General features: G+C 38.4%; 1 protein-coding gene across 3 annotated transcripts in view; it reads right to left on the reverse strand.

Moving 5' to 3' along the window:
* LOC110966177 (inactive N-acetylated-alpha-linked acidic dipeptidase-like protein 2) overlaps positions 1-24,784 on the reverse strand; it is a 580,988-nt gene that overhangs the window by 263,572 nt on the left and 292,632 nt on the right. For all 3 annotated transcript variants that reach the window (XM_051947586.1, XM_051947587.1, XM_051947588.1), the window contains exons 10-11: positions 12,731-12,850; positions 7,470-7,602 (exon numbers count right to left, since the gene is read on the reverse strand). In XM_051947586.1, the coding sequence (XP_051803546.1) occupies positions 7,470-7,602; positions 12,731-12,850 (253 nt within the window). The remainder of the gene's footprint in view (positions 1-7,469; positions 7,603-12,730; positions 12,851-24,784) is intronic.

A 24,784-nucleotide genomic window follows, 5' to 3' on the forward strand; every position in this document is an offset into this window, starting at 1 on the left:
GCTAATCAGCAGAGGTGGAATGCAGACTTTAGGCCAACCACAATAATCACATCGAGTACCAATACCTTCTAACTCTGTCTGTACGACAAAGCACATCAATTTATGATCATGTGCTTCACATTAGATACAACTTTTCAGCAACATCATCATCATCATCATATTTTTTTATGTGACTGCACATGATTTTCCAAACAGTTTTGGATATAACATTTCTAGTTTTCATACATATACAGATGTTCTTCATACACTATAGTTCAGCACAATATTATTCCAGGCATTCTAAACTGTTAAATTTAGGCATTTTTATTCACATTTGAAGCCCCTAGTACAGATTAAGTTCAACATACCCACAATATCTTTTCATTACCTGGCTGGCTATCAAATCAATAGGTCAACGAAGGGTTTCTTACGGTGTTCATATAAAAGTGCTGGCATTGGCACCAGATTACCAAACTGTATCCCTAGACCCAGGCTTACTTTAAATCTTCTATGATGTACAAAGTACAAGAATTTTGTGCTTTATCAGTCTCAATTTTACAACTGGAAAAGCTCGCAAAGGCCTATAAACAGCAATTTTTTTTGCAGTCAACAGGAAAAAGACAGATTCTCAGTGGAGTTTTCCTCCACTGAGAATCTATACTTCATGTCAGGAAAAGACAGAAGTATAGGCTCTCTAGAGTCTCTGAAAACTCAAACCTTCCTCAGAAACAATCTCATTCAAGCTCGACGCTCCACGGAATCTTCTACGAGTGGCGATGCCATTTTCCTAGAGAATTGTTTGGTTAGTAGGCAGTGACCAATCTGTGCAGCATAAAGTACCGTAGCAATGTTCCCTGTAAAGAGATGAACCACTAACGCAGTCCCAAAAAACCCAACATAAAGTAACCTCATAACCCAAAATCATACTTTGCGATGGAGGCCTCCACCTAATTAAGAATCTGTGCTCCAACCCTTCTACCAAAAAACACCATAAAATTCAAAGACCACACCACCGCGGCTGGAATTATCGTTGCAGGAGATGAGATCCAGAGATGGAAAGTGGTGCATTATGTAAACAACTTGATACTGAACAGCACAAAAGCCTGCCATTTCCCACTCTACATCAGTGGGGAATGCATGAAAAGGGTTCACAGCTTCACATTCCTGATGACCTCTCCTGCGGTTTTCAAGAAGGCAGAACAGCAACTACACTTCCTGAGAGGAAAAACATTCGAGAAGAAAAGCTGCTGCTGTCCTACTGCTCCTCCATCAAGAGCATACTGGCATCCTGTATCTCAGTGTGGCGTGCCGGTTGCTCGGCAGCAGACAGGAGAGCTCTTCAGAGGGTCATCAGCATTGCACATAAAATCATTGGCTGCCCTCTGCCCTCCTTGGAAGACATCTCTCGCTCATGCTGCCTCAGGACTCTGAGTAGGACTGTGCACATCCTGGTCACCACCTGTTTGACCTGCTGCCCTCTGGCAGGCACTACAGGACCATTAGAACTTGGCTGTAAAGACAGTTTCTTTCCCAGGGCCGTTTGTATACTGAATAAAGAAAATAAGTGAAGAAGTCCTTGTGTGCAGTCATTTATTCTTGAATGACAATTTTAATTCCAACTTGTGCGATCATTCTATATTTCCTATGCATTTACCCGTTGCTATACAATAACCTTCTCTCACAAATCAGTCATGTCACAACAGTATGTCTAAACTGTTGCTGTAATTGTTGTTGGCACTGTGAGTTGAATGAACTTCTCTTTGAAAGTGCCTGAAAAGATAATGGTCTTGTTGGGGTAATAAATGAAAACAGGAGAAACAGTTTACTAACAAACTAAATAGACCTAATGAACTGGCAATATACAGGCTTGAAAATAAAAGTTCAGGGATGAATGTGACATGTTTTTGTCCGCTATTACGTTATGAATACTTTCTAAAGTGCCAGCATTATTAGACATCTAATTAGGCTAAAACAAATGAATATGCTTCCACTAGGAGATTATCTGCAAACATAAGATTCGTTACTGTTATGTGGATGACCCTTAGATTAAGGTACCACAAAAAAACTGCTAAAAAGACAGCAGATAATAGGCTCATCTAAATTCTCTATTTTGAGCCTCCTTATGTCCTCTATCCTTTGTCCTTGTGTCTGTGACCTAGAAATCAATCTTAGCATCTTGAAGGAGGTCTCAGTCCTTAAAATGCATCTTGAGTAGAGAGGATTTTTGCCAGAGAAGCAATAAGTGAAGACATAGAGGGGTGTCTTCACCACGCCATTTGCAGAAGTCTTACCCACTCCTGTGGCGTATAAAAGAAATGCGACACAGCTGGAACATGCAAACCACAGTCGGAGCAAAACTGACAAACATGTGTACATAAAATACATATAATCAAAATATATGTCACTTTTTATTGTATGTATACTTCTATGCGTGTCAGAACTCTTATACTTCCCGACATACGTGTGAAAGTAAATATATCCTGTCAGTTGTCAGGATCACTGTTATGCTCACAGCAGTAGGTTGTAACAAAACAATGCACAGATGATGCAGCCATGCTACACGCCATGTTTAACTGTAATCTCTTTAGAATTATGGCTGACGCTCGAATGTCTCCTGTAGTTAAATGCCTGTTGCATCAACATCCCTCTCCTCATGTCTCTTCCTTGCATCCTCTCATCTCTGCTGGGAAGGACTAAAACGTGGAGATCGTCAAGGAAAGCAATCGACACATTAGGAGGAAACAGAGAAGTGCAGGATGTCCGAAAAGCTCCTCGAGCTAAATTAAAATAAATCTGAAATAATTCTATCCAGTCCTGCAAAACCCAGATGTTCTCCAGTGAACATTCTTGGCTCCTTTGCTACGAATTTAAAACCAGCAACCAGAAATCTGGGTGAGATTGAGTTTTCTTTTTGACAAGCAAATTGTAAAGCTACCTACTAATCATGCTCCCTCCAAACTGAAGAGCAAATTCTGGTGCTACCTCATCTGCACTGACCTTAAGAAAGTCAGACATGCATTCATGTCACTGTGTTTTCACTAGGCTTAAGAATGTTCAAAGCACAGCCTCCAAGACTCTGGTAGCAATACTACTACTACTGCTGCTGCTATTACTATGACTACTACTGAGAGGAAGAAGAAAAAGATTGAAACTGTGCCATCTATGAACTGAGACTCTCAAAAATGGTCATTTCTATTGGACACACTGTATAAGAAAGCACACAGTGTGTTTGGATGCTTTGTGGCACAATCTGCAGCAAAGACACAGATTTTCACAGAGCTTTTCCCCATGAAATACTCTCCGCTTACAGAAAATGGCAGCACATTCTGTACGATTTCACATCAGAGAGCTGGAGACAGCAGATGTGAGCAGCAACAATCTGTGACTTGTGATATACTGCATATTCAAGTAAAGAGTGCACGATGCTAAACTGAATCCGCAGTCTGAAATTTAAGGACTACAAGGAGGGAAACATTTAGTAAAAGTGAATCATATAATAACCTCATGTTATAAATCAGTTTACATCATCCATATGTCCCGACATCTGTATTTAAATTTTGTCTTGTACATACAGTGTAGGTTCTTGTTTTTACATCTGTCACTGTGCCACCTCATTAAGCACTTTGGAATAGGACTGCTGGATTATTATCTCATCAGTTCTGCATTTACATCATATTATTCAGAAAAAAAAATTCTCTGAAATATTCCTCACATAATTAATTTAAACCTAAAATTTATAAGATTTCAGTGCTGGTTGATTGCTTTTACCATTTATCATTATCGTAAAAAAATTAGGCCAATATTGATGAATTAAGCATGGAATGCATCACATGCATGCATTTTTTATTTATTTTTTTTGGAAATCCTTCATGGTTGGGTAGACTTTATGGATAAAGCACGGAATCGGTAGAATACCACTGCCAATAAAAGTATGCTCTGAATTAAATACAATGAATGACTAGTGTAGAAGAATCCAAACAAATTAATGATCCTAAACATGTTTATCATTATTTCAATGTAGTTTTTGTAATTTACCATTTTGTTCATTCGGTCTTTTTTTAATAGCTTCAGTTCGCAGTCTGCATATTAACATGGGATTCCCACCGGTGGGTCATAAAAAGTATATTCTTAAATGTTTTGCTGAAAAAGAAGAAAAAAAATCCTTAATTGAGTACAATAAGAAATGTGAGATACCAGTGCACTTCAGTGGTGGTTATTCCAGGCTGCTAAGACATTTTTTCTCATTAATAGGTTTCAGGAATACAAAAACAGACACTTAATCTAGGCGCTCTCTGGCAGTTGAATAAAGTACAGTTGATATGAGTAATGAGGTGTCCTTTCACATCTTCTGTTCTTCTGAGCTGTATTAGCGCTGTGGACCTAGGGAGCATTGCAATTGGTGGGAGACCAGACAGCCAGCATCTGTCTCTCTCTCTTCCACTTAAATCCACCCCAATACACACGTTCCCCTACACACTCTTACACATGCTCACACAGCAGTCCAGACATCTGGTGGGGCTCTACTGGGTCTTGCCACTGTGGTACTGGGACTCTTACAAGGACTAAAGATACTTCAGCGGTAATGACACATCCCTGTTGACCAGACCGGGCAGGAAAACAGGAAGTGGGGACAAGACTGAGGGTCAGAGAGGTCATCCATCATGGGAGGGTGATTTAAATACAGTAGAACAGTGTCACGGAGATACACAGAGCTGTAACGTCCTCTGCCTGAGGCCAAGGTAAGAGATGTGAGTAAATTTCAGGTTTTGACTAGATTCCAAAAAGAGCCGTCATTGAACTGAGCTGTGCTGAAGTAGAATAACCGTTTTAATTTCACTTCCTTTTTCTGTTACATTTTCTAACTTTTTAAAACATTATATTGAAAAATAAGAAATAAAAAAGCAAATAATAGATAGTACTATTTCCCACAATATGTTATGTGGGACTGAACGTTAATATACGTTTTTGGGCAGAATTACAAACAGTGAAAACCAAAAGCACCACTTCTTAATACTGACTTCAATACTTCTTTATATTAAGTGTGGGTAAAATGCAAATTCAGAGCAGTGATCACAGTAGACAGTGAATATGTGTTTGTGATATATGCCATATTTTGCTATTTGTAGAAACTTGGATTCTGCTAACTGTACAAGGGTTGATAGAAAGGTAACAGACAAGTAATGGTAAGCACATCACAGTGACATGCATGCAACATGTGCAAACCATCATGTTGCATTTTGTGAAAGAAGGAAACATCAGATTCTGTGTCAGCCAGCACCCGTGATGGTCCAACCTCTATGTGGAGGATTGTCACCAGGGATGAGAGGATGACAGCTACCTCTAAAAGAAGAAACAACAGCTTAGACAATGGAACCAGACATGAAGCTTCAGGTCAGTAGCACCAGGATTGTGCTTGTTTTCTGCTACATTCACATGGTCGTACACCATTAATTTATCCCCAAGGATTGAACTGTCAAGAAAGAGTTTTAACATCCTGAGGTGTGACGCGTACATCCAGTGCAGAGGTCACAGAGCAGCGGCTACGCACCGTTTCTTGGCGAAGTCATCACCCTCTACCCGCCCTACTCACCAGATTTGGCTCCCTGGGACTTCTTCCTTTCTCCCAAAATGAAAGTCAAGTTGAAGGGTCACCGTTTTGACACAGTTTATGGGATTCAGCGTTCATCGCAGATGGTGCTTGGCACGTTTATATAACGGGACGCGGGGGGAGTGTTACAAGCCTTAAAAAGCACTGAGTGTGCCGTGTCGCTGCACAGGGAGAACATTTTTACGAAGATGACGGCCAACTTTATATCAGGTGTGGTTTTTAATTTTTGTTGGCACAGTGTCATAACTTTTTCTAGCCCATGCATAGAAATGGTCTCATCAGCTGACCAGGCAAATGTGAGTTTTTCATATGGGTCAGAGGTCCAGATAGACGGTGAAAGACAACCCCAAAAACAAAGGACAGAAAAGATCACAAAGAGGTTATTCATATGGAAAAATACCAGTATAAAATATAGATTTTGTTTGAAACAGCTGTTTAAGAAATGTGAACGCCATTGATAAATATGTAGAAAATCTTGTTTGGGGCACTTGCAATCAGTTTTGAGACAGTCCAGGACTTCAGTTTCTCAATTTCCCATCAACTGAATCCAGACTTCAGTAACATGTAGTGAAAAAAGCACCTGAGAGATACTAAATTTCACACTACACTACTTTTCTCATAGAAGTAGGGCTGGGCAATATGGCCAAAAAATAAAATCTCGATTTTTTTAGTCATCTTGGACGATTACAATTTTAATCGATTTTTGTTGCTTCTTTGCGGTCTGTTTGCTATAGCTACTGCTAGCCGTGCCGCACTCCTGTAGCTGCGAGCACTCATTCTTTAGGATGCCTATCCACCAGAGGTGCTGAAAGAGGTTAGTTGTGCTGCTCCTCTTCGTTTTCACAGTACTTTTGCAAACCTTGCGCATGACTGTAGTTTGCTCTGTGTCAGTCTTGTCAAAGCCGAACCACTTCCATATAATCGATGTAACATGAGGCCCTTTTCTCCCGACCAACTCTTCGTCTGCTGTTGTGTCTGCCATGACGGCGGTGTGAGTGTTTTGGTGGAAGGAGATGAGAGGCGGAAGCAAATGCCAGTGCACAAGTCGTGAACGGCAGAAGAAGAATCTGTACTGTTATATATTTAAGCTCGCCTCGATTTTACGATTTGGCAAATTTTCAAATTATCAGGATTTAAAAAGGTGAATTAATCGAATTAATTCGATTTATCGCCCAGCCCTACATAGAAGCTGATGAAAAGTCATTGAGGACAAGTGTCAAAAAGAATATTTGACTTAAAGTTTCATGTCCCTCCATCTGGCAGTGAGTGTAACTACAAACACTGTGTACACTTCTGGATTCTTTGCTTCTAGTTGCTGGTGTTGCCACCTGATATTCAGCCACAGCTGCTTCTGTCTCTGCCTGGGTCTCCTCTTTAGATCTGACAAACCAACTATTGCTGGTTAACGTAAGTCACTTCGCTACCAATGGACAAGCACAGGAATGTCACTACAGAGGTCAAATTTAAAACTCTAGTATGCTCATTTAAATTTGTACTTCTTGTATTTCAGCTTTGAATCTGAGTACACCACTTTGTTTCAAGCATGTGGCCTATTTATTTCCATTTTGGCACGTCAATCAAGAAACACCTTCCTTGAAATCGCTGAAAAAACTCTCAACAATGACTTACTGTTTAGGAGAACTTTAAGAAGTGTGTTTTTAATTGATATAATTTGCTTTCACACGGCTTTTTTTTTTTTTTTTTAAAAAGAGGTGTCTGTCTTAATTTGAGAGGAAGCGATGTTACATTTCCGGCAGATTGTCAGAACATATAAGAGTGGTGTAAGCCATCTGTGCATTTTCACATAATGTATCAAAGTAGTACTGTAATGCAAGAAGCAGTTACAAATGTATTTTACATGTAAAACACTTTGGTCACTCACCATTAGCAGGATTTCCTCCAGGGTTTAGGGTGACTCTAAAGGCTTGACGCCAGGTGTGGTGGCCAGGAGGAGCATCACAGGGGTCGATGTAGAGAAGAACACCTCCAAAGCCCAACTCTGACAGCTGGGACAGCTAGACACGCAAACATACATTAAAAAAAAATTTATTAAGAACGTGGAATGAGATGTTCGCATTGACATAAACAGAGTAATAAGCAAAAACATTTCTCATTTAATACAGTTAGGAAGTTTTAATGATATTCGAGAACAACTGCTGTGCTCCCATACACTCCTCTCATTAAAAATAGTATTACATGATGTGATGCAATATGTAAGTCATGGGATAGGATACCAACAGACTCCTGCACATTGTCTAACTTTCAAAAATACATTGATCTAATGCTTGACAAGCAATCTTCTCTAACCGTGCCCCTTAAACTCTCCCATCACTCATATCACTTGCACTAGAGGAAACCATGGATCCCAAAACACCAATCCTTTAAACAACAATTTTCAATAACACTGAGAAAGTTAGAAACCATTCTAAATAGTAGCAATCATAAATACAAATATTGTTAAATTAAAATGATAGATTCTGCAATGTCAGTGCTTGAAACTTTGAAAAGCCAAAACCTGCAAGAATGCACACATTTCCTAAATTTTGCTGGAGCTGAACCTGCAGGGATACATTCACATCCAAGTGAAAAATGAGCACTGATAAAAGAAAAAGTATTTCGTTTTGTTATAAATTTAACATGGATCTCATAAAATATCAGTCTTGTCATGATGCATACTCAAATTGAATGTAATGATGGTGTTTACCTCTGCCCTGTCATGGCTGTATACATTAAATTAGGCGAGTTATACAAGTGCAAATCCGGACATTAACGCCAAAATCATGATCGTGATTAATATTTAAAAAATTGTTGGGCCTGACAGCTGACAACTTTTCTTTTTTGCTGCTTGTCCACAAACTCTAACCCTGCAAATAAAGAATTTAAAAAAATCCCATTAGTGTATCGAAGAACCTTTAAATCTGAGTAAATTGCGGTCTCTTCTTCCAAATGTAAATTCTGTGATGTTTCTGCAGTGCTGCCTGCTAATCAAACGAAGTGCACCGGTACCGTGACATATTCTTTTACCAAACAGTGTCTGGCTATATATCGGAGATTTATTGTAATATTATTCAACAATAATCACAGGAAGAAGAAAGTACAGATATTAATACTGAAGTGAAGTTGTTTTTCTTTTTTTTTGCTTTTTTCCATGATGATCAAAGTTTAAGTTGTGATGACGTTTATTTAGCCAGTATGGCTGAAAAACACAGAGAATAGTTGGGAGGAAGTGTGCTGCAGCTGCCACAGTGCAGAGCACTATTTCATTGTTGTCCATGGGAGATGTAGTGTCCTTGTTTTTTATGAGCGTAGATGACTATTTTATTGAACGTGTGACACCAGCCACGGTCATTCTCCTCTCATCACAACTCTGTCCTTCACTGGAAAACAGGGACATGCACACAGACACCCCAACACACACAAATCACCCACTTACAATAACACGCTGCACGTGCAACACACAACTACAAAATGTGGTCTGCATACACATTTTCTACATGCACACACAACTCGTGCTTTTTCACTTTTGTTTTCATAACATCATAGTGGCAGAACACACACACGTATACACCTGCCATTCACTTTGCAATAGACAAAGAATGAAGGTAATAAATGACACATGGATGGAAACCCATTAATCAGGAGAATCAATGTTGTTTAAAGTAAATTAAACATAATATAATTAAATACAACCACTCTGCGATTCTGTGTTAGGATTCCTGAATTAGTTGGTATCACTGGACCCAAATGAGTTAAAGTCGGATGATAACCACATGTCTTCTGTCTGTGTGTGTCAAATATTCCTCGTGCTGCAAGTGCAAAATTAGGCCTGCAGTCACCGTCACACACTCATTAGTGAGAGCACAAGGCTCATCAATCATTCTTCCCCACTTATATGTAAAGGGCAACGGTTTCTTATAGCTGCTGACACACAGAGACGTTATGAAGCACACATGATCAAATCTGTCACAAACTAGGGGTGAAGAAGGGAGGGGAAAATGGGTCAGCAGCCTGTTGCTGGAGGGGTCCCATGTGACAGCTGCTTCAGGCTCCTGTAATGGATTTCTTTTAAAAGTCTAGCTGTGCAAATACAGTATAGTGACCTCCTCTTTAAACATTTCATCCCCCTATTTTTTGTGCAACCTCCATTTGCTCCTCTTATGCCTCATTAGCCTGTCATTTATCACTAATTTCACTTTCAAAAGGTAGAGGAAATGCTCAGTGGACAAAGAAAAAAAAACCCTAAGTGAACAGCCAATTTACTACCGTCTCTGAGCAGATAGTCAAAGCACAGTCAACTTTTACAACATAAAACAACACAGAAGTCCATCACTGTGAGAGAGTAAAAACAATCCATTTGATATGTAAAAGGCAACCACTGGTGGGATCACTTTAGCACTGATTTTAGCCAAAGCTTGAGGTCTTTTTAAACACTCTAAAGCTTCCTGAATCCGTATTGTTTGTGGGTTTGAAAGCAAGAGCAGATTGATCACAGACTGTCTTTCAGAACTGTAGTTACCTTTAGCAGATGCTTTTAAAAATCCAATCAGAGTAAAATGGAAAGATATCAAATGTGAGAAAATCTTTTTTTTTTTTTTGTCAGAATATTTCAGTGATGACATTTTATCCTAAGGATTTGTTTGTCCAGTGAGTACACAGGTTTGAATGTAGCAACACCTGCCTGTGACTGGCTTGTAAAGCAGAAAGACAGATGGGGAAAAGGCAAAGTGTGCACAAAGAGCTTTGCAGCAGATGAGGCCAACTGGTGCCTGATGCTCCTAAAATTATTCAGACAAAACCTGCCGATGACCCCGCTCACTCGTGTTTTAAAAAGACAGGTTTGTGTCACAGGTGTTAACTTCACCATTAATTAACATGTCAGGATGAAGTGAATTATTGTTCCACGCGGTGAAATACATGCGAACTGTTTTTGCTCATGTTAGGAGTCAAGCATGACTTAGCTAAGCCAACCCGACACCGTGCTCCATGCAGCTGTCAGTTCGGCTGCAGCGTGTTCTCCATCTGAGATCCTTTTATTAGCTTCCACTGGAGCTTTCAGCTGAGCAAAAAAAATACATCCTCTGACGGAGACCGTGCGAAATTATTCTGATGCTTAACGTTTAAGCCAACGCTGATGAGGAAGTCCTAAATGTGCCACGGATGCTCGCATGTGAACAGATTCATCCTAATGAGGTTGAGCAAACCTTCTTCAACCACTGAAGGCTCAAAGCTCAATGAAAAGCCAGGGTGTACATTTCAACATAGAAAAGGACTCGAAAAAAATCTATGTTTCAATTTTCTTTTTGGTTAAAATATGTAGTTGCATTAATGCTAGATACAGAGATTTCTTCAAATGTTTAAATATAGAATAAACAGTCAGGAAGATGTAGTTTAAACCTTGATTGCCTTCTCCTTTACTTGGTGAGGCTGCATCATCCATCTAATTTACATCATCCCTTTAATTTTAATTATTTAGTCTTAGTCTTTAAAATGTCAGAACAATGTAAAAGAAAAAATATATATACATATAACAGAACATGCGAATCAGTGCTCTCCACAGCTCAAGACAGTTTCAGATAGCTTTTGTCAATGTTACTTTCACATAGGAGGGGGTGAAAGACTATACTCACATTTAAGAAGCTGGAAATAAATAATTTAATCTTACACATTCCATCAGTTGACTTTGTTGATTAATTTATTAATTGACAGCTACAGCTACACCTTGTAGTTGTAGCTGTAAGCACCCATTTTATTAATTATGTGATCACGTTTGAGCTCATCCTACACAATTTATACACACATACATTTTTATTATTCTTCAGCAAACATGTTTATTGCCGAATTTGCTCTTCAACATCAAAATACGAAGAACAAATATCACCTAGTGACGGTTCACTTTAAACCATTTCAGATGACTTTCATCAGCAGAAGAACCAGGAGTTCGCTTATTTGCCATGATGTTGAAATTCAAGCTTTGTTATTTTTCTGGCTGCTTTGACTTAAAGCTTAAACAGCAAAAGTTATTCTTGGTGTTAGAAATAATGATTTGACCCCCAACATACAATACCAAGTTCTATTTGCTAGTTTTACAGCACTTTCAACCATAGATTCATTCTAAGAAACTAAATTTGTGTTACTTCTTGTTGCATGAAGTGAAATGTCTTTTTGACACGTGTCATTTAAATATCAGTAAATAACAAACAAGACACATATTTGAGATGTCATTTTAATCCCTACTGCCAGTGTCTGTCACATGAGATTTGTTTTCGGTGCAAAGCAGGGCGCGATGAAGGTAAAGATTTCAGTGTTTTCTATGCAAGAGAAGTTTTACATTGGTTTTAACATAACATGGTATTAATTTGTATTATCAGTAATTCTATATCTTATACAGTAAAACGCCTAATTTGACATTTATTTAGTAATGAATAGAATGCCTGGACACAATAAATTTCCATTAGTGCACATTTCCATACCTGAATATTGTATAAGTCCTCATGTATTCCGGTTTGTATAATTAAATTACTTTGATTTAATGGAAAGTGAAGATAAATTTCTGAGTAATCAACATGTAAGTAGATGTTTATGTTTTAATTAACTGGATTGGAATTCATATTTTCCCTGTCATCTTCTAATTGATGGGAAAACTGCTTTGAGCGGACTGTGGCACACATCCAAGGAGAAACAGGCCTAATCAATCAATGCATTGCTAATGTCGTTTCTTATGAACGCAAATGGATTCAGACATCGCTGTACTAAGGAGGTGCAGATACAAGACTCAGGTTTAGGTGTAGTAATTATATGTCAAATTAGTGGTGCATGACAAACCACATACATTACGTCTTGTTGAGTAGCTGCACACTGTTCCATGAAAGGGCGGCGAGTTGTATTTGGATACAAGTAAGCTATAACCGAGATCATTTGGGAAACTGTTTAAAATCCCATCATTACGCAAAAATCTTTTTCTGAGTCATACCTTGCACTTATTTTTTAAGGACCAAAGGATTTCATTGTTCAGTCTGGGTGAATATTTTTCCTGCTGCAGGATTATAGTATCAGGTTGATCAGCACTCTGCATTAAGTCATGTGTGATTCCCTTATCAGCAGTGCAGCCGAGTACCACTTTGCACAGCTTTGATTCGATCTTACCTTGTACAGTAAAGGCGCCTGGCCAAGCTTGACCACTGCTATCTGGTTGGTGAGGTTCAGGCTGTCTTTGGCTCTCCTCAGATCGTCCACACTGGCGTACTGGACGTCCACCACCTCCCCCTGGTGAGGAGAAGCAGTTATTGAATTCATAGTAAATGCTGCTTCATCAATTAGTTTTCCAAGATGTTTGAACAGAAGATTCTTTTATTTTATTTTGAAGTGTGGCAGGCATACATGATGAAAGAGAGACTTGGTGACTTGTTTACCTAGGAATCCATTCTCCATCCATTCTCTATGACACATGGATGGAAACCCATTCATCAGGAGAATCAATGTTGTTTAAAATAAATTAAACATAATATAATTAAATACAACCACTCTGTGATTCTGTGTTAGGATTCCTGAATTATACACCACTTTATCCTCACTAGGGTCGCGGGGGGTGGGGGGGCTATCCTAGCTGACCCAGGTGAAGGCAGGGGACACCCTGGACAGGTCGCCAGTCTGTCGCAGGGCTACATATACAGACACACAATCACTCTCACATTCAGACCTACGGGCAATTTAGAATAATCAGTTAACCTCAGCATATTTTTGGACTGTGGGAGGAAGCCGGAGAAAACCCACGCATGCACAGGGAGAACATGCAAACTCCATGCAGAAAGATCCCAGGAAAGCTGGGACACGAACCAGGAGATCTTCTTGCTGCAAGGCAAAAGTGCTAACCACTACTCCACTGTGCAGCCCTACCTCGGAATCATAAGTGTGGAAATAACTGAAGAAATTTGTGAAGACATTAGTTGAGAGAAGTTTATCTCTTTTTATGACATTTTCATTTCAGTAAAAATTATGTAGCCTAATACGCATAATTACAAAACTCCAGTTCCACTCTTTTTTTGATATATTAACATATCATTATATTAGCATATCAGTATATTAAAATATTTATGTAGTGACAATTGAACAATTCAAATGACAAGTAAGCATTCTTTAACTTCATTTGACATGCCCCACGCCTCACTGGAATTAGATTAGACAGTAATTTTGAGCAAAAGAAAAAAGTTATAGAGGTCATGAATTATTGTGCATGTACTAATTCTTTCTGTAGTTAACATGACCAAAAATACTGTACAATTTAATTTAAAGCACCCAAAATTCACTTTTTTGTGTGTGCATGGATCTGTGTGTATTCATGTCTGTGTGACTGAGTGAGTGTTACCATCTTCCAAATTAAAGTGACCTAAAAGTTGTTGAGCAAAGTCAAAGCCTTACTTTTTGGGGTCTCTCTCTCTCTCTCTCTCTCTCTCTCTGTCATTCTCTCTTTCACCCCCCTCTCTCGCTCTCTCTCTCTTTCTTCCTTTCTCTACCCCCTCCTCACCCCCTCACTGCCTCACCTGGGCCTGATTCATTTTTCATGTGGCCTGGGGGCGAGTGTAACGCGATGCTGCAGTGGGGAGAACAGCGAGTGAGTGGTAGAGAGAGGCCGACTGTGGGAATGAGAGGAGGAGAGAGATCACATCTTTGTGCATTAGGAGAGCCCAGGAGAAGAGAGCGAGGGAGATTTATCGCTCCTGCCTGCATTTGCATCATAAAAGTCTTCCATTTAAACTGCAGGCCATGGAACAGTACAAGACACAGCAAATTGTAATACAGAAGAATCTCTGTATGCACTGAGATGCTGCTGCTCGAACTAGATCCATCTCTCTTTCCACGCTGACATTTTTTAACTTTCGTTTCATCTCGGCAAGGTAATGAAATTAATGATGTAAGTGTCCTCTGTCTGGCTGAAGCTGTGAGCATCATTCTCCTGCTAAGATGATGATTTTTTCCCCCTTTCCTCTTAACCCAGCCTGTCAATCAAAAGAGATCTGTGTTGAGTTTTCCAAAGATGATAACAGGGCTAATATATCTTGATGGATGGCGTCTACGAACTTGTCCTATAAATGAATGCTACTCAGTTTATATAACACAGTTGCACTCATGTATTTGAAAACTGTATATTCATTATGGGAGATCTCCAATCTCATTAAACCACAATTAGATGATTAAATGTGAATAAGCAGCTTCTTATATGCACTTGTATCTGTATCCAAATAAATAAATAATAAAGACAGATCTACACACTTGAAAGAAAATCTACAGTTTAAATAGACTTGCATTCACTATTATCAGGCAACAAAGACAATAAAAAACATATGTAAATGCTTCCAAATCTTCAAAATGATGCAATAAACTACAAGAGAATTACTTCTTTTTTTTTTTAATTACTTTTTTGTTTCACTTGGGAACATTTACAAAATGTAAGCTTAAAATCTTGACTAAAATCAAATTGTTCTACATGTCTTATTCAAAAACTCTCCAATAATAAAGTATATGCGCCAATTCCTCTAAAAAAATAAATAAATAAAAAAATTCTGCACTCCTAGAGTTATCACAAGTCAAATATGTCAAAGAGAATACGAGAGCCAAGATAATTACAAATTTTGGTAAATACAGCTTTTGTAGTCATAACACAGACGCCACATAATATCTTAGCAACAGTCTGTCCGTACTAAAAGTCAAAGGAGTAAAAAGTCATTATAAATATTAAACACACTACTGTGTTTCCGAATAATGAAGTGATTGCAGTGCAGACAGCTTTCTTTCTTTCTTTTTTCTTTACTGAGCCTGTTATACTCACGGTGCACCTGCAACTTGGAACAATGTGCAGCACAATTGAAAGTTTGACTCATTTTTAAAATATTTTAGGTAATGAAGGTTATTAATTTAATCTTATTTTGCTCCCAGCTGTTCTTGTTTAGGTTGATTAATTGGTTTTTAAATTGCCTAACAAAAGTTTTTACCATGTTATCAAACTGTTGTTTAATTTTTAGTGTTGACTTTTGACAAAGTTTCTTATTTGTATGGCTCAATGATCGTTTTTTTATTCTTACTTAACTACATTGTAAAAGAGGCCTCTATTCCTAAATGCATTTTGAGTTTACATGAAGGCTGAATGAATGTGTGAACCTCTGTTTTCTTTCTATATGGTAAAAATATGAATACAAACCCAAATATGAATGTCCTTGTCACTGTCTCTTTCTAAATGCATATTCAGAGGCAGACAAACTGGTGGAGAAAAGAAGAGCATGCAGCGAGGAGACAGAGGAGGTCATGGATTGTTTCTGCATTCTACTTATTGAAGGCTGCACAAACACTGTAATTAACTCTTATCACGCTAAGTGAATGAAGTGCCTTCACAATGACACTGTCATTATGTCTGACAACAAGAAGAGGCAGGTTTAAAGAGAGCCAGTGTTGGGAAAGCCATTCTGAAAAATTTCATGAGATCCTACAGGAAAATTGATCGAGACATTTTATTGATCAAAAACACACAACTGGATGTGAATGGTCACATTAAAAATCAAGTTAGAGACACAGCTTTGTGATTGTGTGTCTCTGTCAACCAGTCAAGTTGCATTTGACTACTATCTATGTCTGTCCTGACTCATATTTATGTGTAGTGCAGACTTTGGAATGTTAATTGAAATATGCATGTTGCTGCATGGAAGCTACAGATTTTAAAATGTAGGTGCTTCACACAAATCTTTGACCTTGCAGAAGATCTATTTTATCACCTCATTTTACTGATGGGCCTCCAAGATTCGTGTCCACAACTTACCAAATGTGAATTGTGGCCACAGTCTATCCTGAGTTGCGACCATGTTATTTAAAAGATGGATGCAGCCTCCAGATCTAAAACAGTGAAGACAAGTACAAGAGCCTTGAACCTGTATTCTTTCTCATAGCCAGCAGGGGGAGATTCATTTGATCGAAATAGAAATAGAAGTCAGATTGTATAGAAATCTCTGAGAAAATGACTATACTTCTAATTTGATTTGTTACCAGGGAGTTTATGGATTCAAAATGTTTTGACTATGGCTTGATGTGTATTTTCTGAATTATGGCATGATTTCAAGAAAAAAAGAAGATAAAGCAGGGTGTGTTTTAAAGTGAGGTCAGCTTCATTTTGCATCACGAATGTCAGATCCACTGTCCGCTTATTAGATGTGGTTCCAAAAGACCAACATAATGACAGCCAAAAGGCTAACTCAACAAACATTATTCCAAAACCGAGTGACGTGGAAGTAGTCATGTCCATCTTTTATATGAAGTTTATGTCTTGAATACCATCCCTCAGGAAGAAAAGGAGAGATTGTGACAATGTTTCACATTTGGTGGGACATTGAATTGGTGACTCTAGTCTTGAAAATTGTAGTGATTGTATTGATCGATCGATATAGAATGGTTCAGTAATGAATAGACAAATGGTTTTGCAGAACTTTTTTGATGTCTCAGTGACAATAATCCTTGATTTTTTTTGGATGCACAATGTTATGATTGCATCATTTATCCTGGTAGACAATTGTGTGAAATTTTGTTGTAAGTCGAGTATGAATCCTTCAGTTTTTGGTCCAAAAAATGTTTTATGACTTCATAGTCACTTCGACCATCAAAATCTAATCAGTTCACCAAATGATTGTTTGAGCCAAAGTTAAAAGAGAAAACAAAAAATCTTTTGTTCCTGAGATAACGCTAGCATAAGAAAGGGCTGAATAGGCAGAAAACCCAATAATGCTTCTGAGAGGGAGGCATGAGAATGAAAGAAATCAAAGGATGCTGGAACTACATAAAAAAGAGCAGACAGTTATTATTTGTAAATATAGAAGTAATTCTCATTCCTCATTGCATTCAGTTATTACTGATAGCATTCTCGCAGTTCCTCAGTTCCCGTTTAATTAAATCCTTTGTTTATAACACCATGTTTGCAGGGGTGGACAAATGTGCCTTTTTTATTCCCTTTGTTCTCTAAAATACAAAATAAAGTCTGATTGACAGATTAATTTTCATATGACATGCTTTTAACATTTTGAGAAGATAAATGGAGTGCAGGCCGGTGTGAGCCTCAGTGATTAAAAAAAACAAACAAAACAAATACGTCCTCAAATTCTTTAATGCTCATTTATGCTCCTTTGATACATTACACTGTACCTGTGTTGCACCATCTTTCCTGTGAGATCGTCTGCTGGTGACTATGTGGGTCTGTGCTCAGGGGGAATAAATCTACAAGCTTTGCAGAGGGCTGTGAAGCATTAAATAGATGAGTGTAGTTAAAATGTCTGTAAGAAGCTATACATGCAGAGCTGCACATGAGATGTGGACACAGCAAGGCCCAAAATGAACATTTGTCAAAAACACGCTGATGGATGTTCCTGGATTGAGGAATTATTTCATATGAAAACATTAAAGGTGGGCGTGTTATCTAACTGCTTTGTAAATAGGAAAACCTCAGTCTTTTTTTGTGGTGAGGTATCATTTGTTAGCAAATACACACCAAAATTAATTGGAAATTCACTGAAGTTCAAAGAAGATTTTTATCGGTTGCATAGAGGATCCATTCTGATTGACTATTCTAGAATAAAGCAGCAGTGGCAGTAAAGGCAGGCATACAATACATTTTCCCCATGAGGACTGAACAATAAATCGATTTCAAGTCAAAGTTTGAAACAGAGCAATTAGTGAATTGCAAAGGCTGCAATTTAAGATATACAATATGCAGTTCATGTGACATATTCATAATGCTTATTTTTATCCATATTGCTTTGTTTAACGTGATTGCAGAATGTAGAATGTAAAATGTACTTAAAATAATGCATCTGAGCCATGAATGACCTACCTGTGTCAATGTCAAACACTGTTTATCGTGAGGTCCAATTTTTTTCCCCTGATTGGCATTATATTTATTTCTTTATTTTTGAATTAAAATTAAAAACTTTTTTATTGCATTTTTTACAGTCACATCTTTTATGATAGTTGGTCTATCGCCTTTGTCGCTTTATCAAGTATATTCAATAAAATAATAAAAATAATGTTTGCAGTGATTTATATTTTATCCCTGCATTATTATATAGAGCAGTTAATGCTCCCATGGCATCTTTATGTACTAATGATCATCATATGTTCAAAATATGTGACTATAAATACTGAAATATATTGTTATGTTACATTAAATAAATTTAAAAATGAGAAAAATCACAGTTAAATATTCTCCACCTGACAGGACTCACCACAAATCTGATAGGGCGTGAAAATCACTTTTGACTTGACTAATTTGATGATTTAGATCCATAAATTAATTGATGAAATAGTTGATAGATTAATTGATAGAAACAGCATTCAGTCACTGCCCCAGCTGCTACATAATGCAACATTTAAAAAAAAAAAAAAATACACATGGGAGCATATTTTACTTCTGTTGGAGGGGCAGGATCATTTAATACAAATGTGGTCCCAATCCTGTAAATTCATCCTTGTACAGCCTTTAACTGCAGAATATCCATGATCACACTTGAGGCAGCCCTTATAGAGACGATGATTTCATTAGATCCTGGAGCACATGTGCTCCACATTTGCATATCGACGAGGAAAAACTGTTTTTTTTTCTGGAAACTGTAATTCTATTCTACTCCTAAGAGGCTGAGTTCATATTAACAACAGCCATGATTTATATGAAGCTAAGTATGATGACATATTACCACTTTCTAAATAATGTTAATTAACTTAATTACAGATCTCATAAGTATTGGTTGTTAAACTGAATGCAGTGCAGTTGATGAGAGACAAAGCAGCTATAGTGTCTCAATTTACAATGTATGTATTAACTCCTTTCTTTGATCAGAGAGCAATATTGTAAATGCACTAAGATCTATTTTTGGCTGTCTTCCTGTACATAGTCTTTGTCTCTGCAGCTTATTGGTAATGAAAGAAACTAAGATCAAAATATTACAAAAACATTTATTTCCGATATCATAAGTGAAAAGCCCCGAGAAAAGCCAAACAACATACCAGGGCTTTCTGGATTCATTAGTATATCATATTTTATTCTGCTGGGATGTAATTAGTCTTTCATTAACATATTTTTGGAGTGTGGATTGTTCTAATAAGGCAGTTATAATTTACACAGAGGGGGCACAACCTGCAAATGTTTACTCTGTGATTATGAATGCACACATCTACATATGGATATGAATGTACCTGTATGCGTTCCGACCACATACACACACATTGTAAACCCACTGGATCTCTTTTGTTTGCGCTCTGCGGCAAACACACACACAAACTAGTGGAGTGTATATAATACCTTATTTGCAATGGACTGCTTCTAATTGGTAGCATGGTCTGTTTGTGTGTAAGGGGTTGCTTGAATGTGGGTGGGTGTTTTAATGCAGATTGAAGTGGGTGGTAAAGCTGGGAGTTGTAGAAACCGTGGGCAATGGAAAGCAAACAATTGGATGTGCAAGGTGGGGGGAAATGTAGGCCTACAGGGGGATGGGGTAGCTTAGGGAAGGCGTTGCTGTGACGCCTTCCACGTTTGGCTCCAAGTAGTGGCAGACACCTTCTCTCTCCTCCTCCCTTCCTTCTCTCCTCAGGTGTGCGTGAGGGTTCGGTGTGGCATGCGGACAGGTGCTGCCAATTCCATCAGCAAGAAATGATGTGCTGGCAGGCGGAAGTGCATATTGCTCGTTTGCTCCATAAAACTAATGTTAAATACAGATGTGTCTCATATCTGGCGGTTATATTATGGAATGGACTGAGTGAGGAGTTGAAACTGTGTGAGTGTCTGTTGAGTTTCAAAAAAGTACTGAAAGGCAAAATAATAAAGGAGTACAATGTAAAATGACTGATATGTGAAATGACTAAGAAGGTTAATGTAGAGTAAAGTCTTGTTTTGTTTTTTTTTTCTTCGTGTCTTTTATTTCATGTATAACTGATATGCTGGGTGATTCTATAGATTGTACAGGATAGGCAAAATAAGCCTCGGCTTCTGCCTATTCTTTTTTCAATTACAGAACTTGTAAAAACTTTTATTGTATGTACATATATTTTTGGGGGGGTTGTTTTTTTTTGGGGGGGGGGTGGGGGTGGGGTTTGTTTCGTTTTATTTTTCATCTTCTTTTTTTCTTTTTTTGTGAAAGGAGGAGGGGAGGAGGAAAAAGAGAGAGACGAAAAAATTCCTGTAAGAATGTATAATAAATATGTAAATTTTTTCTTAATTGAAAACACAAAATGAAATTATTTTACTGTAACTTTGTAACCAAAATAAACCATTCATTCATTCCTTCATTCAAAACTGGATTCTGCACTCTACTCAGTGCCAGAAAGTTCAACAGTCTCAATCAGTACAGATTCTCGTTCAGTCTAGCTCCCTCGTTCCCTGATTCCTGCTTAACCCTTGTTCTTTGCTTTCCAGTCCTGGACCACCTGCCAGCCCAGTTGGATTTCCCTGCAACCTTCTCCGTCTGCCTGAGGTACATCGCTAGCTGTCTGGACACTTCTGCTCCTCTATCCCATCTGTCTGGATCCACACCTAGACCAGTGAAGCTTTCCATCTGCAGCATCTGCCCCCTCCTGCCAACAGCCATGCCACACTCACCTCCTGTAATGCTCCGTTGTCTGTTAAAGCTAAGTTCCCTACTCAGTTTCTGAGGTCAGCCTAGCATGTTGTCAGGCGTTGTTGTCTGTAGTGTTAGCAATTCTTTATTCAGTCATTTGTTGTTCAGCCTACTGCTGGTAGTTTAGTTCAGCCACTTAGCAGTGAAAATTTTCTAGTTTGGTTTTTGCATTTTCTGGTGTGGTTTTCTGGCCAGCCTCTTAGAGGCTCTGCCAATCCTAAAGCCTGCGTTCTGTAGTTCTGAGATTAGCGCAGCATTTCTGGTTGTAGTCTGGAGCCATTGTTGTAATCCATTTGTTCTTTTATAGATATCTAAATGTGTACATACCTTTAATATAATTGTTTACATCTGCCTGCTGTGTAGCATTGCCCTGCACATGAGTCTCAGTCTATGCCCTCTAACAGCTGCACATGAACCTCTAGTTATAGTAAAGTATCAGTGGGATCAGAATACAGAGCCATAGCAACTTTCCACATATGATTATGCCCTTGGTAAACTGTGGTGGTGTAAATGCAACAAATGCAAATCACAGTCTACAAAGAAAACCATCGGCAGAGCGCATACTTCAAGACTGGAGATGGAGGCAATAATTGAGTGCTTGCAGAAACAGTTGACATCATCTGCAGAAACAGTTGACATCTTCTGCTTAGCACCCTAGCTGTTATCTGTGCACAAACTGTAGGGTCAGCTAAGGAGCAAAGGAGAGTCAGTTAGCCTTCTGCCCTGCCTGCTGAGGGTACATTTGCCTTCTAGCAGATTAGACTGACAGTGCAGGCTGGCGTCACAGAGGTTAAGGGTAGATGGTTACAGTTACTTTAACCATCTCTTGCATCTGCATTCTAAACTGTTTTTCAGATAAGTTACTTGGATGTACATCATCAGTAGAGCCATAACCAAACAGTTGATGCTAGATTAGATGATCTGTACTGTTTGAGCTACTATACCTCTAACCTTCAATCAGGGCGTTGTTCCAACATTGTCTCTCTGGTTGTCACAATCTGGCATCAGCTTCAGCAAACCCACTGTCAAGCGAATTTGAAGCAAACTTTTAAAATATCGCAAAAACTTAAAAAAAAAAAAAAAAAAAGAAAATGAAAATTGGGCTGGTTCCATTAACTGCACTGGAGCAAGTAAATCATCCTGTGTAGTGTCACCAGAGGTAGCAGTATAGGCTACATTAGCTGTAATAGACAGAGAAGAAGTTGTCTGCCAACTGCCAACAAACATAAAGAGTAAGAAATAAATTTAATTTTGTCTGTCTAAGGCGGAAAAAATGGAGAAAAGCCTTTTGGAACTGTTTTCAGTTGGGGAAGGTTGTAATTTTCATGTCAGCTGGTAATGGACATGTTTCTATTGCTGTCTGGAGAGGAAGACACCAAACAAAGCAAAAACAGCTGATCTGGCATGTGAGGTTAAAGTCAAATACCACATCAAAAAAAGCACAAAAACTCTTGCACAATTTGGGACATTTCGATTTTGGCTGCTTCATTAACTACTTTGAATCCGATACTTCAAAATGTGCATTATAATATGTTATGGAATCACAGTAAACATGTAAAAAAAAAAAAAAACTTCAAAAATCTTCACTGATCCATAGTCTTACTTAAGTTCCTAAATTCTCAAATATATGTACCTGCAAATCTCAGGTTGTCTCTGTGGAGACGTTAGTGATTGCTCCACCTCACCTGTGGTGGGGTGCATCATTCTCCTTCTTACATAAAGCAAGGTTAATAAGAAAATAGCAGAGCCTGGTGTCCGGCTGCACTAGCCTGCTAAATCTACTCACTTTGCAGTGTCAATGCCTGTTCTTTTCTTCTTCCTGCAACGAGGCATGAGCCTGCTGTGATTCCTTCACTTTCTATATTGCACTTTTTCTTCCTCTGCTCCCCGTCTGACCCAAGCTGTGTTTTTACCTTCCGAACACAATGTGTTTTTTCCCTGCCTTTTTATTCTGTTTCTTTGATTTTCAGAAAATGCTGCCAGAGAGTGCACTTTACATGTCTCCATCTAGGAAATCTTTCATGGAAGAGCCATTTTCTTGTGTGTTCTAAGCTACCTTCAAGTTTTTTTTTTCCAGCAACGCTGTGATTGCAACAACCTTGATCACCCTCCCTCCTGTTGGAACGATTCTGTTCAAAAGTATGGAGGGGGTTAAACTGATGAGAACAAGGTTACTGTCAAGGTAATTTCACTGCCTTTATTTTAAGGTCTTGTCTACGGCATTACAAAGTCTAGTCATACATGTTTTATCCTGTTCTTTTGTTTTGCTGTTTCTCAAAACCGTCTAGACGATCCAGTTCATCATTTGATGCGATTAATATCTGCAGTTATAGTAGCATTTAAATAAAGGAAAAACATTTTATAGTATGAAATTTACATGTATTTAACAATAAAATGCTGCCAGTAGATTATCTTTTCATAACTAAGTATGGGAGATACTGTATGTCTATTCACTAAAGGGTCATGCACAGTTGCCTACTTGCAAAAGTCGCAAATGATCGCATATCACTGAAATGAACATATCTGGTAATAAAAGCATGAGTAATAGGTGTCCAGATCAACACACAGCTGCATGCAAGCTGTAGCCATGATTGAATCTGATGTAAAATATTTTTTCCCTCACTGACACAATTATTGCACAGACAAGAAACCACAATTTTTGGAAAGGTCAAGTCTTGCTGCTTCATTTAAAACGTACAACCCCTCGCTGTAAGAGGAATCCAACTGAGAAGGAGTGATACAAAGACCATCCAAGCAGGGATCATGGAGCGCTTTCAAAGTTTAAGAAAGTTTAAAAAAATACATCACGATTTCAGTCTTGCAAATGAAAAGTACTTATTTTGCTCTTACTCCCAATGGCTAACGAAGAAGCAGTTTGTAGAAGAAGTTTGTAACCTTTACAAACTTCACTCTTGTTCTTATCAGTAACTTTGTTAAAGGACGCAAGGATGTGAACTCAAAACTATTTAGACTATTTCTTCCAGAATTGGATTGATGCCAGATTTATGTATTTGTGTAGGCTTCTAACTGCATGGCCAGCTTGCCTGTTGTGCAGAGTTTAGTGGCCCACAGCAATATGCTGCCTGAGAATGCACTGACTTGATGACAAACTTTTCAGCAAGACTAACAGCAAAGCCCACTGGGGAACATGTATTTACAGATCTTTAGTTACTTAAAAGCTATGTATGTCTTGAGTAATAAAAATTCCGAAATGGTTCATTCCATGCGCGATGAACAATTATGGGAACTCGTCCAAAAGACAGAGAACGAGTGAAGTTAAAAGATGAAAAAACAGAGGAGACAGGGGACGGGCTGAGGACGACCACTTTTTCATTGCTGTGTTGAATTAGTCAGAGGCTTTTCCCCACAGTCTATCCTTGGAAGGCTTAAAAGTGAGCATTTATAAAGCATCAGTGAGCTTTTTGACACTGTGAAGTGAGTCACATAATGAAGCCTGTGCCTTTACCTCAGCTTACCTTCCACTTTGTCATTTTCATCGAGCTGGATTTGAAGTGAATTGAATTCGTCCTTTTACATTAATAATTCATGTCAAGAAAAAAAC

This window comes from Acanthochromis polyacanthus, chromosome 4, assembly GCF_021347895.1.
Source record: "Acanthochromis polyacanthus isolate Apoly-LR-REF ecotype Palm Island chromosome 4, KAUST_Apoly_ChrSc, whole genome shotgun sequence".
NCBI classification, from domain to species: domain Eukaryota; kingdom Metazoa; phylum Chordata; class Actinopteri; family Pomacentridae; genus Acanthochromis; species Acanthochromis polyacanthus.